Raw genomic sequence first — 13,754 nt, forward strand, 5'->3', positions numbered from 1 at the left:
CCCATTGGCTTCTATCTGCACCCTATGTTCTGTAGCACAGTAGATGTCCTTCAGAAACAGTGTTGAACTGTCCTATCTGGAGACAGTAGCCCAGGTGGTCACATTGGACCAAGGGGGCATTTATTATAGGGTTCTGTTGGTAGTTGAAATATAAGGAAGAGATGGCTTAAAGAACATTTAGAAGGTACAATCAACCAACCAACAGGATATTTGTTAAACAACTAGATGTGGAAGGAGGGAAACAGTTGGCGATTCTGAGGTTTCTAGGTGGGAGGATTGGTGTGCCATTAATCAAGAAGGTAAACCCTGGAGGGAGCAAATTTGAGATGAGTGTGATTTGGGTTAGAGAGAATTCTGATGCTATTCCTAGCTATCGTACCTCACTTTTTTTCCATAGCAAAAAAATGTTATTACATGTTATTACCATGTAACATATTATGTATTTACATATTTATTTGTTTATTGCCTATTTCCACACCCAATACTACCCTACAAATTTGAGTCCCTTCAGGGCAGAAAGCTTGTCTGTTTGGTTCAAGGAATTTATGGATTTATTTATCTATAATACATTGTACTGCACTTAGCACTGTGCATATTTAGTCATGCTAAATTAAAAATACACAAGACTATAATACTATGATACCTCCAATAACACTCTCTAGCCCACCCATCCTAGATTTTGGCTGCCTCCATGCATTTGGGGTTATTTACCACAAATTCTCACTGCCCCTAAAGAAGAGTCAATGGGACTATTTTTGTGGGTCTTCTGGTCCTCAAAAAGAATCCTTCCACGCTTCATGTAAGACTCAAATTTTTTCAATCCATCAAGGCCCCACCACTTTTAAAATTATTTCTTAATCCTTGCCTTCCCGTCCTCCCAAGAAACTCTGTTCTGAAATATCTCATAATCTAAAAATGAATATAAATCTCTGTAATTTAAAGACCAGATCACATCACACTGATCATGACAAAATTAACAGGGTTGATACACGAATTTGATAAAATCTAGTAGCAACGAAAACAGATCTTTTAGAATGCCTGTGCTGGTTGTTTGCAGTTGAAAGTTTGAGTGACCATATGACTGTGGTACTGAAGAACATGTTTCTGGGCCTCCAGTTTTAGGTCTCTTAATGGTCCTGTCTTGGTCTAACAAAATTGGAATTGACAAAAGAAGGGCTCTCAAAAGAAAGAAAACAGAAAAAAGTTCTGGAATTAATACAATCTATTCAGAACAAAGGAGGGGTGTCTAGATGCTATCAAACCTAAAACATGAGTTTGCAACAAGCTTTGAGGGAAAAAAAAAAGTCACACTGATAACATATTACATTGACAGAGCAATTTAAACCATTTGGAGCTTTCATATTTACTATTTCTTTTGATCCTCATATCAACTCTAGGGAGGAATTATTACTTTATTAATTATTTATTTTAAGAAAACTAGTCTTCAGAAAGGCTAAGTGATTTGCTCCAGGTCATATAACTAGCAAGAGGCAGTGCCGGGAAGCACTAGATGTTCAGATGCAAGGTCAGTGACTTCTCCATTGAAAACACGGCCTCTCTAGCAGAAGGGGATTGCTTAGGTTAAATGCTTAGAATCATTCTTTATGTGGCAAAAATAAAACTTCAGCTATACATTTGAAAAAACTGTTAACAGTTTTGAAATTGAAAAAAATGTTATTAGTTTCTCCCTTAGCAAACAGTTACTCTAACCATGATGTCTGTGAATAGTTATAATAGATGATTGGATAGTATCATCTCTACATGGGCTAGCTGACTTTGTTCTTTTTGGTCAAGACAATAATATCCTGTATCTTAGGAGGTCATTTTGCAAATGCAAATTATGCTAATCAAGGGCTCAAGAAAATAGATGAAATCTGTATAGGTCTATGAACGATTTATTCACTAGAGCAAAGTGTCTGGCACACAGTAGGCACACAATAACTATTTGCTACATGAATGGAGAAAAAAATGTTCAATTGATGGAAAATTAGTAGAATCAAATTCCTTGTTATATGTATTTTATGTCAATATTAAGATAGCTATTAACTGGTCTCTATTTGCTGTCACTCTTACAAAATCATTAGATATTTTCTGAACACTTACTGTGAGCCCAGTGTTGTCTAGATGTTATGAGGAAAGCAGAAGTGATAAAAATAATAGCTAACATGGTATGTTTTCCATGTGCTACAACTTAAGTACTTTTCATATATGTTTTTTACTTAAATTTCACTGAATCCTCATAACATCTAATGAGGTAGGTACTATACAACCTTCACTGGGTTGTATCAGGCATCTGAAGCTTAGAGCTGTCTTGTCCAAAGTCATATGGCTAGTAAATGGCACCAGGATTTTAATCTAGGTAACCAGAGTCCAGAGTTTTAATTCTATTCCACTTGACTGCCTTTTTCTATTATCAGCCACACTATCTGCCCACAAAGTATGTACAATTTTGATAGGAAAGGTTAAAATTGCAGCTTTTAGAGGTTCTTGAGCAGAGGAGGAAAGTGAAAATACTGGACAATTTGGCTGTCATTAGTTGATTCAAATGCTTATGGAGTGCCTATGTACTAAGCATCACAGTTAGGTCTAGCAGTATTTTAGTGAAATTCATTTGGCATCCATGGGCTGATCAGATGAGAAAGGAAGACTAGCTAAAACTATAGTTATCCAGCAGTCTTGGAGTCATTATAGTGAAAATTAAGAGAAAATGTACAGAATGCTCATTCATTCAGCAACTATTTAGTGTTCCACCTGTATCATGTATAAGGCTCTGTGCTAGGGGCTGGGGATATAGCCATGAATACGCTTTCACTGAACTGATGTTATAGTGGGGTATGAAGGTGTGGAAAGACACTAAGCTTCTTGTACAAAAAAATCATTTCATTATCATTGAGATAAGGACCATGAAAAGTATGGAGTGCTTCTAATACAGTCTGATGGGTCAGGGAAGACTTCCATGAGGGAATGGTATTTCAGCTGTGCTCTAAAGGATGAATGAGATTAGCTGGATAAAGAAGGGAGGGAAGAGTGGAAGAAAGAGGAAAGCATGCATGAAGGCCCTGAGACAGGGTATCATAAACCTCATCTGAAACACTATAAGGCCAGCATGGCTGGAATGGGAGAGGTTTGACAGGAGCCCGATAAGACTGATGGAGGTCAGAATACACAAGGCCTTCCAATTTTCATTCCTAACATACCACTCAGGCTACATAGGGAAGATTGGATTGGAGAGAGACAGAAGCAGTCTTACAGAAGCCAGTTAGGAGGCTATTACAGTAGCCTAAGCAAGAGTTCTGCTGGCTTGGACTGAGTGGTAGCAGGGGACATGAATAGATCTTCATAATGGCTTGGTTATGCAGTAGGAAGCAAATAAATGTCTGGGAGGGTATTTAGGCATTTCCTTTGATGGTTTTGTTTACCAAGATATGAACAACTGGAGGAGGACCTGGCAGTTTTCTGGGAAAGTTTATGAGTTCAGTATGGAAAACACTGAGTTCCAGACAGCAGTGAGTCATGCTAATAGATTTAAAAGTTGGCTACTTAGTCTGAAGATCAAGTTTGGAATTTGAACTGGAGCTATATATTTGGTAGTTAATAATAAACAGATAATAAAGGTAAAGCCAAAGAAGTAGATGAGGTCACCTGGAGAAAACAGTAGGAGGACATGAGAGATGAGGATTACATCTTGAATAACTAAAATCATTAAAGATTTGGTAAAGAAGGTGACTCTATCAAGGTGAAAGAGAAAGAGCAGCTCGAGAGGTAAGAGGAAACCTGAAGAATGTGGTGTTGGCAAATTAAGGAGGGAGTGGTCAATGGTGTCAAAGCATTGAAAGTTCAAGGAAGATGAGAACAGAAAAAAATACCATTGAGGTTAGTGATACAAAAGCCGCTTGTGATCTTAGAACTGTTTTGTGAAGCGGAGTGGGTGGACACCAATCTCAGAACATCTGACAAGAGGTCAATTAATTTCTAGCCACCTTTTACTGTACATGTTTTACTGTATACAGTAGCATCATCTACACTTATTTCTAGCTCAACTATACAGACTTTCTAGTTCAACTATTTGGAGAAATAATTTACATAGTGCAAGTAATTCCACTGGCTATTCCACTCCATTAATTTACGTGAGCAACAGTGTTAAGTAATTTAAGACAGGAGACTATAAATCTGCTTTTCCCTCAGTTAGTCTTTAAGTCTCTTTTAGCACTAGCACTTTGCTATGTTGAGTGTGATTCTAGTGTTTAAAGATACAGTGTGTATTTTTCGCACAACATAGCCCCTAAACACAAGCCAATTTCTTCATCTGGTTTTCAAACAGAATCAGCCATCTGTTTCAACGCTGGAAAAAAGGCAGGTTGTGCTGAACTTACTGAGACAATACACTGATCTCCAACATGGTGTTCTTCTAAGAGACTTTCCAGGGTAATTCTGATAATATGCATCTTTTGTCTGAGGTATTGACTAGTTTAAGATGACACACTGAAGAGAGACCGCCTATGGATTTACTTGGTTGAGGGACTTTTCCAGCCAAGACAGACTGTAACCTAGAGATCTGGCATTTTTCCTGCTTAATTCTCTACCCTCCTAGATTCTGGTGGTAGCCTAAACCTTTGGTAACTACCTGACCCTGCCTTGTTTACTCTGAGCTTAATCTTTTACCTGCCCACCTTGTAGGTCTGCTGCTTCTAAAATTCTTATTTACTGGAAAAACGCCAAACAGTAGACACTTCCAAGGAAAACTCAATTAACTGTACTTACTAAATCGTTTTTAGTAATCAATTATATTTTAAAAATTATTTATGTCTTGACTGCACAATTAAACTCTACGCTCAAGAGACAGTACATTTTCTTGGTTCATCCAGTAGACTACAAAAGTTGCTAAGACTTACTATGCAGTAAACCAAATCTCCCATTCCTGCATAATTTCACTAAAACAGAACGCAGTTAAACAAGAGCAAAAGTATCTTCTTAGAAATACAGGTGTGTTACTGTGTCTGCAAATTAAACTCAAACAACTGAAACAAAAAACTTCTCCAAATTAGTTACGTCAGCTCCTCTTAGGATCCCACAGGCTACAGAAAACCAATTTGGAAGCCAAGAGAATCCTGCCCTCTGCTGCTGAGTTGAGGAAATCGCCTCAACATAATCGCTTTTGAGAAGGGAAGTTCCACTCTGGGCAAAACACCAGTTAAAGTCAAGTGAGCAAAGTAAACCCTTTCTTGGACTCTTGACACCCGAATTTCCTCAAGTTTAAACACGCATACTCTGGCATTCAAACATCAAGCAGAGTAAATCGGGTTTCAAAACAGGAAGTTTCTTTCTTTTTTTTTTTTTTTTCCATTTCTCGCTAAATTAGAGAGCTATCACCCGGGGTGGTCGTATTTTAGCTAGCTTCGAGATCCGAGTGTCTTGCGTGCAGTCCCGGCGGGCCGCTAGGCGCGGGGCTGCCCTGCTAGGGACAGGACGCGGCGCTCTCCACTGCCCGCACACCCGCGATCAGTCACAGCCCGGGCTCCGCGGCCGGCCGCGTACGTTGGGGAGGTTGGAGAAGAACGTTTACCTGGGGCCGGTCCCCACTAGGTAGGTGTTAGTGCCCTGGAGGGTCATGGGACCCGGGTTACAGCCCAACACACGCACGACTCGATTGGACAGCCGCTCGACGCGCTGCAGTATAGCAGCCATTCCCGCCTCAGCCGGCGCCGCAGTGTTGCCTATCTGGATACTCCACCGCGGAACAAACCAACAGGCCGCGGACAGCGAGTAGCGTCCATGTGACGCCGCGCAAGCCGGGAGGGAGGGGATTGGCTAGCGGGGGAGAGGGGGGCAGGTATCATGTGACACCGCGGGCGCGCTGGGGCGGGGATCCGGCAGCGCGGCCGGGGACAGAACCAGAGGTCACGTGACGCCGCGCGGGCTGCGCCGGCAGTGGTGGGAAGGCTGGCGCGAGGCGTGAGGTGGCGTGAGGCGAAGCGGGAATCTGGCTCTGTCACGGGGGCTGGTGCTTCACGGGTTTGTGTCCTAGACAGGCGAGTGGATCCCAGTGGGCGAGACATTTTAATCTGGAAGAGTCTTGTGATGGGGCAGACAGGTTTGGTAACTGTTCGTTATTCAGTAATAAATCCCAGGAAGGATTGCCAGTCAGACTTTTAGGCAGTGGCTCTGTGTGTGTATGTGTGTAGTAGTGGTAGCCTGTTCATCTTTTTTTTTTTTTTTTGAGACGGAGTCTCGCTCTGCCGCCCAGGCTGGAGTGCGGTGGCGCGATTTCGGCTCACTGCAAGCTCCGCCTCCCGGGTTCACGCCATTCTCCTGCCTCAGCCTCCTGAGTAGCTGGGACTACAGGCACCTGCCACCACGCCCGGCTAGTTTTTTGTATTTTTAGTAGAGATGGGGTTTCACTGTGTTAGCCAGGATGGTCTCCATCTCCTGACCTCAGGTGATCCACTCGCCTCGGCCTCCCAAAGTGCTGGGATTACAGGCGTGAGCCAACACGCCTGGCCAGCCTGTTCATCTTTTATAATAAATACTGGTAAGACATATTTACTTAGTACTTCCTACTGTGCCTAAGTGCTTTCTACAAACATCCCACTTAACTCCCTTAATCCTCAAAACATTATTAAGAGGTGGACACTATTTTTGTTACAAATGAAAAACGGGGATTGGGCGGCTGCCCAGCTGACAGAGTCTGCGTGTGCAGCCTTGCTCCTACCTGCCTCGCACTAACACTTGCCCAGCTCTGTGAGATTGAAGGAGCGTGTCTCTGCCTCCCAGTGTTACCCGCCTGCCCAGAGAGCTAGGCTGGTCTTGTGGAGCTGTTTTATGTCCAAGATGGCAGGGACTCATTTTCTCTGTAACAAGTCGGTTTCTAACCAGCCAAGTATTAACTATCCAGTGTTAACTACCGCTTCCCATTAAAAAAGTTGAGTTATAAATTACCTAAAAGAAAATACACAGATCCTGTAGTGAGTTCATCGAGTTCATTCTCCTACATCAGGCATTTCAATCTGTCAATATGTATTTACTATAGCCATCAATTAATGGCTATTCAGGCAGGAAGCTATGCACATCTTCCCTTTTTAAGAACTCTGCTGAAAAGTTCTCCTGAGAATCGGGGCACACCCATTCTTTTATCCTTTAGCTTAAATAATTTCCTTACTTAACTTACTTATTTACTTACAGGGTCTGGCTTTCACCCAGGCTGTAGTGCAGTGGCACTATCATAGCTCACTGTAACCTTGAACTCTTGAACTCAAGCGATTCAGGTGATCCTCCTGCTTCGGTCTCCCAAAACACTAGGATTACGGGCCTGAGCCACCATGCCTGGCTGAAATAAACTTTTTAGCTCCCACATATAAATAAGAATATGTGATATTTGTCTTTCTATGCTTGGATTATTTCACTTAGCACAGTAACCTCTAGTTCCATCCATGTTGCTGCAAATGACATGATTTCATTATTTTTTAGGGCTAAATAGTATTTTATTGTGTGTATACATCACATTTTCTTTATCCATTTGTTTGTTGATGGACTTTTAGGTTGATTTCATATCTTTCCTATTGTGAATAACGCTGCGATAAACATGCAGGTGCAGTTCTCCCTCTGATATACAAATAGTAGTGGGATTGCTAGATCATATGGTAGTTCTATTTGTGTGTGTGTGTGTGTGTGTATGTATGTGTGTATTTTATAAATCTCTGTACTGTTTTCCATAGCGGTTGTACTAATTTACATTCCCACCAACTGTGTATGAGAGTTCCTTTTTCTCTACATCCTCTCTAGCATTTGTTATTGTCTTTTTAATAACAGCTATTCTAACTGGGGTAAGATGATATCTCATTATGATTTTGATTTGCATTTCCCTGATGATTAGTGATGTTGAGCATTTTTTTCATATATTTATTGGCCATTTGTATGTCTTCTTTTGAGAATTGTCTATTCATGTTCTTTGCCCTCTTTTTGATGGGATTATTTGTGTTTTCTCTTGTTGAGTTGTTTGAGTTTCTTGTATGTTCTGGATATTAGTCCCTTGTCAGATGAATAGTTTGCAGATACTTTCTTCTGTTCAGCAGATGTCTCTGCACCCTGTTCATTGTTTCCTTTGCTGTGCAGAAGATTTTTCATTTAATAGAGTCAAATTTGTCTGTTTTTATTTTAGGTGTATGTGCTTTCGAGGTCTTAGCCACAAAATCTTTGCCTGAACCAATGTCCTTATGTATTTTACCTATATTTTCTTCTAGTAGTTTTATAGTTTAAGGTCTTATGTTTAATCCTTCTTGAGTTGGCTTTTGCGTATGTTGAGAGACAGGGTCCAGTTTCTTTAGCTTTTTTTAACAATTAAACTTTCACCTGCACTTTCCTTTTGGATTCCATTTAATCAATTGCCAAGCTCCTCATTTGGCAGATGAAGAAATAGGCCAAATGATTTAACAGTAAGGCAACTTGCATAGGGTCATACGAGGAGATACTAGAAGAAGAGTACAAATAGAGGGTAGATAGTAACTATGTTTTAGATGAGATAAAATTGAGGTGATTGTGGTATATCCAGGTGAAGAAACCTATAGACAGGTAGATACATTTTTTGGTTGAGTGCAGTGGCTCACGCCTGTAATCCCAGCACTTTCAGAGGCTGAGGCAGGAGGATCACTTGAGGTCAGGAGTTCGAGACCAGCCTGACCAACATGGCAAAACCCTGTCTCTGCTAAAAATACAAAAATTAGCTGGGCATGGTGGCAGGTACCTGCAATCCCAGCTGCTTGGGAGACTGAGGCAGGAGAATCACTTGAACCCAGGAGGCGGAGGTTGCAGTGAGCTGAGATCGTGGCACTGCATTCTAGCCTGGGCGACAGAGACTCTGTCTCCAAAAAAAAAAAAAAAAAAAAAAAGATTCAAAGTTAAGTCTTTGTGAATATGTTTAGAAATGTGACTTGAAGTTTAAGTTCCTCTCCAAGAAATCAGATCAAAGATTTTTTACGTTCTGTTCAGTCACATTTACAATAGTTTATTATCTACTTACAACATGCAAAGTAATGTTGTAGACATATTGAGGGCATGTTAAAAATGAATAAGATAGTCTTTGCTTTCTAGAGGGTCATAACCATGAAGGAGATACTTTTAAAGTATATGTGGGTTCAGGTATAGTGGCTCATGCCTGTAATCCTAGCACTGTTGGGAGGCTGAGTCTGGAGGAGTACTGGGGCCCAGGAGTTCGAGGTTATAGTGAGCTGTGATTGTGCCACTGTACTCCAGCCTGAGTGATGGAACAAGACCTTGTCTCTTAAAAAAAAGCATAAATACTAGAAAAATAATAGTATTTACTAGGTAAATACTAGAAGAGATAGTATTTACTAGTATTTACTAGGTAAATACTAGAAGAGATGTACAATTGAAGTGATGAGATTGCAAGGAGAAAGGGGAGAAACATATTTATTGGGATGATCTGGGAAAGCATAAAGACAGTGGGTTTTGAGCTGATTTTTAAAGGATTGACAGAATTTCGTCAGATAGATGGCAGTTATTCTAGACAGCAGAAAATAACCTTGAGCAAAGGCTTGGAAATAGAAGAAAAGCAGCGCTTATTTTGGGAATACAGACCAACAATCATATGCTCTTGGGGGCATACGATTTGAGAATGTATAAGGTTGAAAAGTAGGTAGGGCTAAGTTAATGATACTTTGTTAGAGTACTTCAAATTTAAGAACCTCCTTTTCAAACATGACATGTTATCCATTTGGATTTGTTGTGAGGCAAATTGTATTTTCTAGACTTATTTGACAAATACAGTGAAAGCTTGGAACGTAGTCAGCCCATGAAAGGACCTATGCTATTTCTTCCCTTCAATGAGATAGTTATAAAAGGGTGTACTGAATTCATAATGACACAGACTCTTATCACTAGATTAGAAAATGCCACATGTGACTAACAGGTGATTTCAGTTTCATTTTAGTATTCGATCTTAAAAGTTTACACATCCTTTAATTATACTTGTTTTTAGTGAAGAAGAAGTAAAATATTCACAAGATGAAGATTTTTCCAGAAGGGACTTTGAATCAAAGATGGCTTTTTATATTTGACAAGTAAGTCTGTGTTTTATATGTGTTAAATTTGGTTGACAAGGGAAAGTTTCCTAGTTTTAATTTCTTTAAATAGCTGCCTTATCTCAGATAGTTGTACAGTGGGCAAAAGTTGTGTATTTTGACTGGCAACCAGGTAGCCACATAGCTAGGTCGATATTTGGAATTGGATTGAAATTGTCTGTGTTAAACCATTCTTGCATTGCTGTAAAGAAATGCTTGAGACTAGATAATTTATAAGAAAAGAGGGCCAGGTGCAGTGGCCCATGGCTGTAATCACAGCACTTTGGGAGGCCAAGGTGGTTGGGTCACTTGAGGTCAGGAGTTCGAAATCAGCCTGCCCAATATGACGAAACCCCATCTCTAATAAAAATACAAAAATTAGCCAGGTGTGGTGGCGTGCGCCTATAGTCCCAACTAGTTGGGGAGGCTGAGGCAGGAGAATCACTTGAACCCATTGTCTTTGATATTAGCACTTGGCTCCTTTTTAGTTATGCAAGTATCTTTAGCAAGTGGTTGCTCTACAGCCTGCTTGTAGTCCTCTTCTGAAGAAGCTTTTTCTTTCTTTTTTACCTAACCAGGCTGCACATTTTTCAAACTTTTATGCTCTGCTTCCTGTTTAAATATAAATTCAAATTTTAAGTCATTTCCTTGCTCCCACATCTGGGCATAGGTTGTTAGAAGCAGCCAGTCCACATCTTGAATGCTTTGCTACTTAGAAATTTCTTCTGCCAGATACCCTAAATCATCACTCTGAAGTTCAAACTTCCATAGATCTCTAGGGCACAAATACAATCCAACCAAGCTTTTTGCTGAGGCATAACGTGGGTGATCTTTGCTTCACTTCTGAATAAGTTCTTCATTTCCATCTGAGACATCAGCAGCCTGGACTTGACTGTCCATATCATTATCGACATTTGGCTCACAAGTTTTAACCAGTCTCTAAGAAGGTCCAAACTTTCCCTCATTTTCCTGTCTTCCTCTGAGTCTTACGAACTCTTTCAGTCTCTGCCTATTACTCCGTTCCAACACTGTTTCCATGTTTTCAGGTATCTTTATACCAAAACTTTACTACTGGTACCAATTTTCTGTGTTAGGCCATTCTTGCACTGCTGTAAAGAAATACTTGAGACTGGGTAATTTATAAGAAAAGAAGTTTAATTGGCTCATGGTTCTTCAGGCTGTACAGGAAGCAAAATGCCAGAATCTGCTTTTGGGGAGGCCTCAGGAAGCTTACAATCATGGCAGAAGGTGAAGAGGGAGCAGGTGTCTCACATGGTGAGAGCAGAGCAAGAAAGTAGTGGGGGAGACGCAACGCTTTACAACAACCAAATCTCACTCACTATCATGAGGACAGCACCAAACCATGAGGGATCCACCCCATGACCCAAAACCTCCCACCAGGCCCCACCTCCAACATGGGGGATTACAATTCAACATGAGATTTGGTAGGGATATATATTCAAACTATATCATTGTCCTATTAAGTCAGTAAGTGTAAGAAGTCCCCTATGAAGCCAAACTTTGTAGGTGACATTATTTTACCTAAAGTGGTACTGGAATAGTGATCAACCATAGAGATAGAGATGAACTATTCTTAATACAAGTTATACAACTATGTGGTTATTGAAAGACCTGCAAGCTCTCTTTATCAGATCTGCTATATGTATTAGCTTGCTGTGTAGGTTTCCTTCTACTTGGTGTTATGTTCTGCCTGACTAAATTAGGAATATGGATATTACCATATTAGATTAATCTATTGCATCTAATGTTCTGCCAGTAACAGTTTCTGTTTCTTGGAAATTATTCTTTCCATCTTGTAAAAGTTGACTCAAAACTGCTAGTGTTGGCCAGGTATGGTACCTGTGCTGATAGTCCCAGCTACTCAGGAGGCTAAGGTGGGTGTATCATTTGAGCACAGGAGTTCAAGACCAGCCTGGGTAATATAGAGAGACCCTGTCTTAAAACAAACAAACAAACCAACCAACAAACAACCCAAACCTGCTACTACATTTTTGTTACTCATGCCAGGTAAAGGAAGCTCTCTTTATGTGTTGAGAGATTAAGAAATGCACATATGGAATACTGAAGTATTATAGTCTGTAATTTTAAGGAAATTATCTACATTTAAAATCATTTAAAGCAAAATTTTAGCTTAACTATTGTGTTTTAGTCAACTTTTATTCTTTTGAACATGTTCTCAGACTATAAAGTTTTGCTGAGAAGAGGCAGTGGAAAATAAGTTAGAGAAAAAGAAAATTAACAAAAAATCTTTTTTTTGTTTTGTTTTGTGACAGGGTCTCACTTTGTTGCCCAGACTAGAGTGCAGTGATGCTGTGTCAGTTCACTGCAACCCCCACTTTCTGGGCTAAAATGATCCTCCCACCTCAGCCTCCCAAGTAGCTGACACTACAGGAACACACTACCATGCCTGGCTAATTTTTGTATTATTATTATTTTTTTTTGTAGAGGCGGGGTTTCACCATATTGCCCAGGCTGGTCTTGAACTCCTGGACTCAAGTGATCCTCCTGGCTCAGCGTCCCAAAGTGAGCTTACAGGCATGAGCTACTGCACCTGGCCAAGATTTTTGTTTAGAAAGGCTTAGATCACATCATTTGCAATTCTAACTATATTCCTCTCTCCCTTTAATTTCACTACAGAAAAGAATAATATACAATAATAATAATAATAATGTGTAGTCTATCTCAAATCTATAGACTGCTATGCCTAAGTGTTATACTCACACACCTGTAAATGTTTTCTGTTTTCTCTTCAGATACTGTGTAAGTATATTGTGGGTAGGACCTAAGCATTGGAGGCAAACAGATTTTACTCATTAGAGATAACTCACCTAAATACCAAACACCTCTATGCCTCAGTTTTCTGATCTGCAAAATAGCGTCAATAATACTGTTTTCAAAGGGATTTGTGAGGATTAAATGAAATAATTTATGCCAAAAAACTTCACTTTTAGTAAACACCTAGCAGTAGTAGCTATTATTACTACCATCTGTTCTTTTATATATGCAATTTTTTTCTTAGTAAAGCTTAAGAAATTATGTTTTGAAGAATGATATTAGAACAGGATTTGTATACACATTAAACATATCCAATAGAACCATGCTAAGGAATTTCTGACAGTATTTTATGAAATTTGTTTTTGGAGGATTCAAAATCTAGTGCGTTAGACTTGTGAACTAGCTGTTCCTTCAAGCTGGAAAACTTTTCCATCTCATATTCACATGGCCAATTTCACTACTCAAATGCCACCTTCTCAGTGAGTCCTGCCCTGGCCAATCTAATTAATGTCACAGCCCATGATATGCCCATCTCTACTGTAATTGCTGATCTTCCTTACTATGCTTTTTTTTTTCCATAGCACTTACCACCTTCTAATATTTGATTTATTTATTCATTATTTTTATTGTTAATTGACTATATTTCAAATTTTATGTTTAAAAATGATACATAATGTATATATTTTTGAGGTGCATGTGATAATTTAATACATTAATATAATTTATAAAAATCAAATCATTGTAATTGAGATACTCCTCGATTATCTTTCTGTGCTAGGATATAAGTTCCACACGGGCAGGAATACTTGTCTCTCATCACTTGATATATCCAGAAGAGCCTAAAACAGCACAAGGTAGGTTCTAAGTAAATATTTAATTAGTTCA

The 13,754-nt window shown here is 39.7% G+C and overlaps 2 protein-coding genes across 3 annotated transcripts in view; one reads left to right on the forward strand and one right to left on the reverse strand.

Annotated features, from left to right (window-relative positions):
- Nucleotides 1-5,779, reverse strand: part of LACTB2 (lactamase beta 2) — a 30,503-nt gene extending 24,724 nt beyond the window's left edge. For both annotated transcript variants that reach the window (XR_012416931.1, XM_005563513.5), the window contains exon 1: nucleotides 5,564-5,779. Coding sequence is in view for 1 of the 2 variants with exons in the window: in XM_005563513.5 (XP_005563570.1) it covers nucleotides 5,564-5,685 (122 nt within the window). In the remaining variant the exon portion in view is untranslated. The remainder of the gene's footprint in view (nucleotides 1-5,563) is intronic.
- Nucleotides 5,780-9,926: 4,147 nt separating this feature from the next.
- Nucleotides 9,927-13,754, forward strand: part of XKR9 (XK related 9) — a 54,210-nt gene continuing 50,382 nt past the window's right edge. The window contains exons 1-2 of the mRNA XM_015454945.4: nucleotides 9,927-10,073; nucleotides 13,648-13,723. The gene's annotated coding sequence lies outside the window, so the exon portion shown is untranslated. The remainder of the gene's footprint in view (nucleotides 10,074-13,647; nucleotides 13,724-13,754) is intronic.

This window comes from Macaca fascicularis, chromosome 8, assembly GCF_037993035.2.
Source record: "Macaca fascicularis isolate 582-1 chromosome 8, T2T-MFA8v1.1".
Classification (NCBI taxonomy): domain Eukaryota; kingdom Metazoa; phylum Chordata; class Mammalia; order Primates; family Cercopithecidae; genus Macaca; species Macaca fascicularis.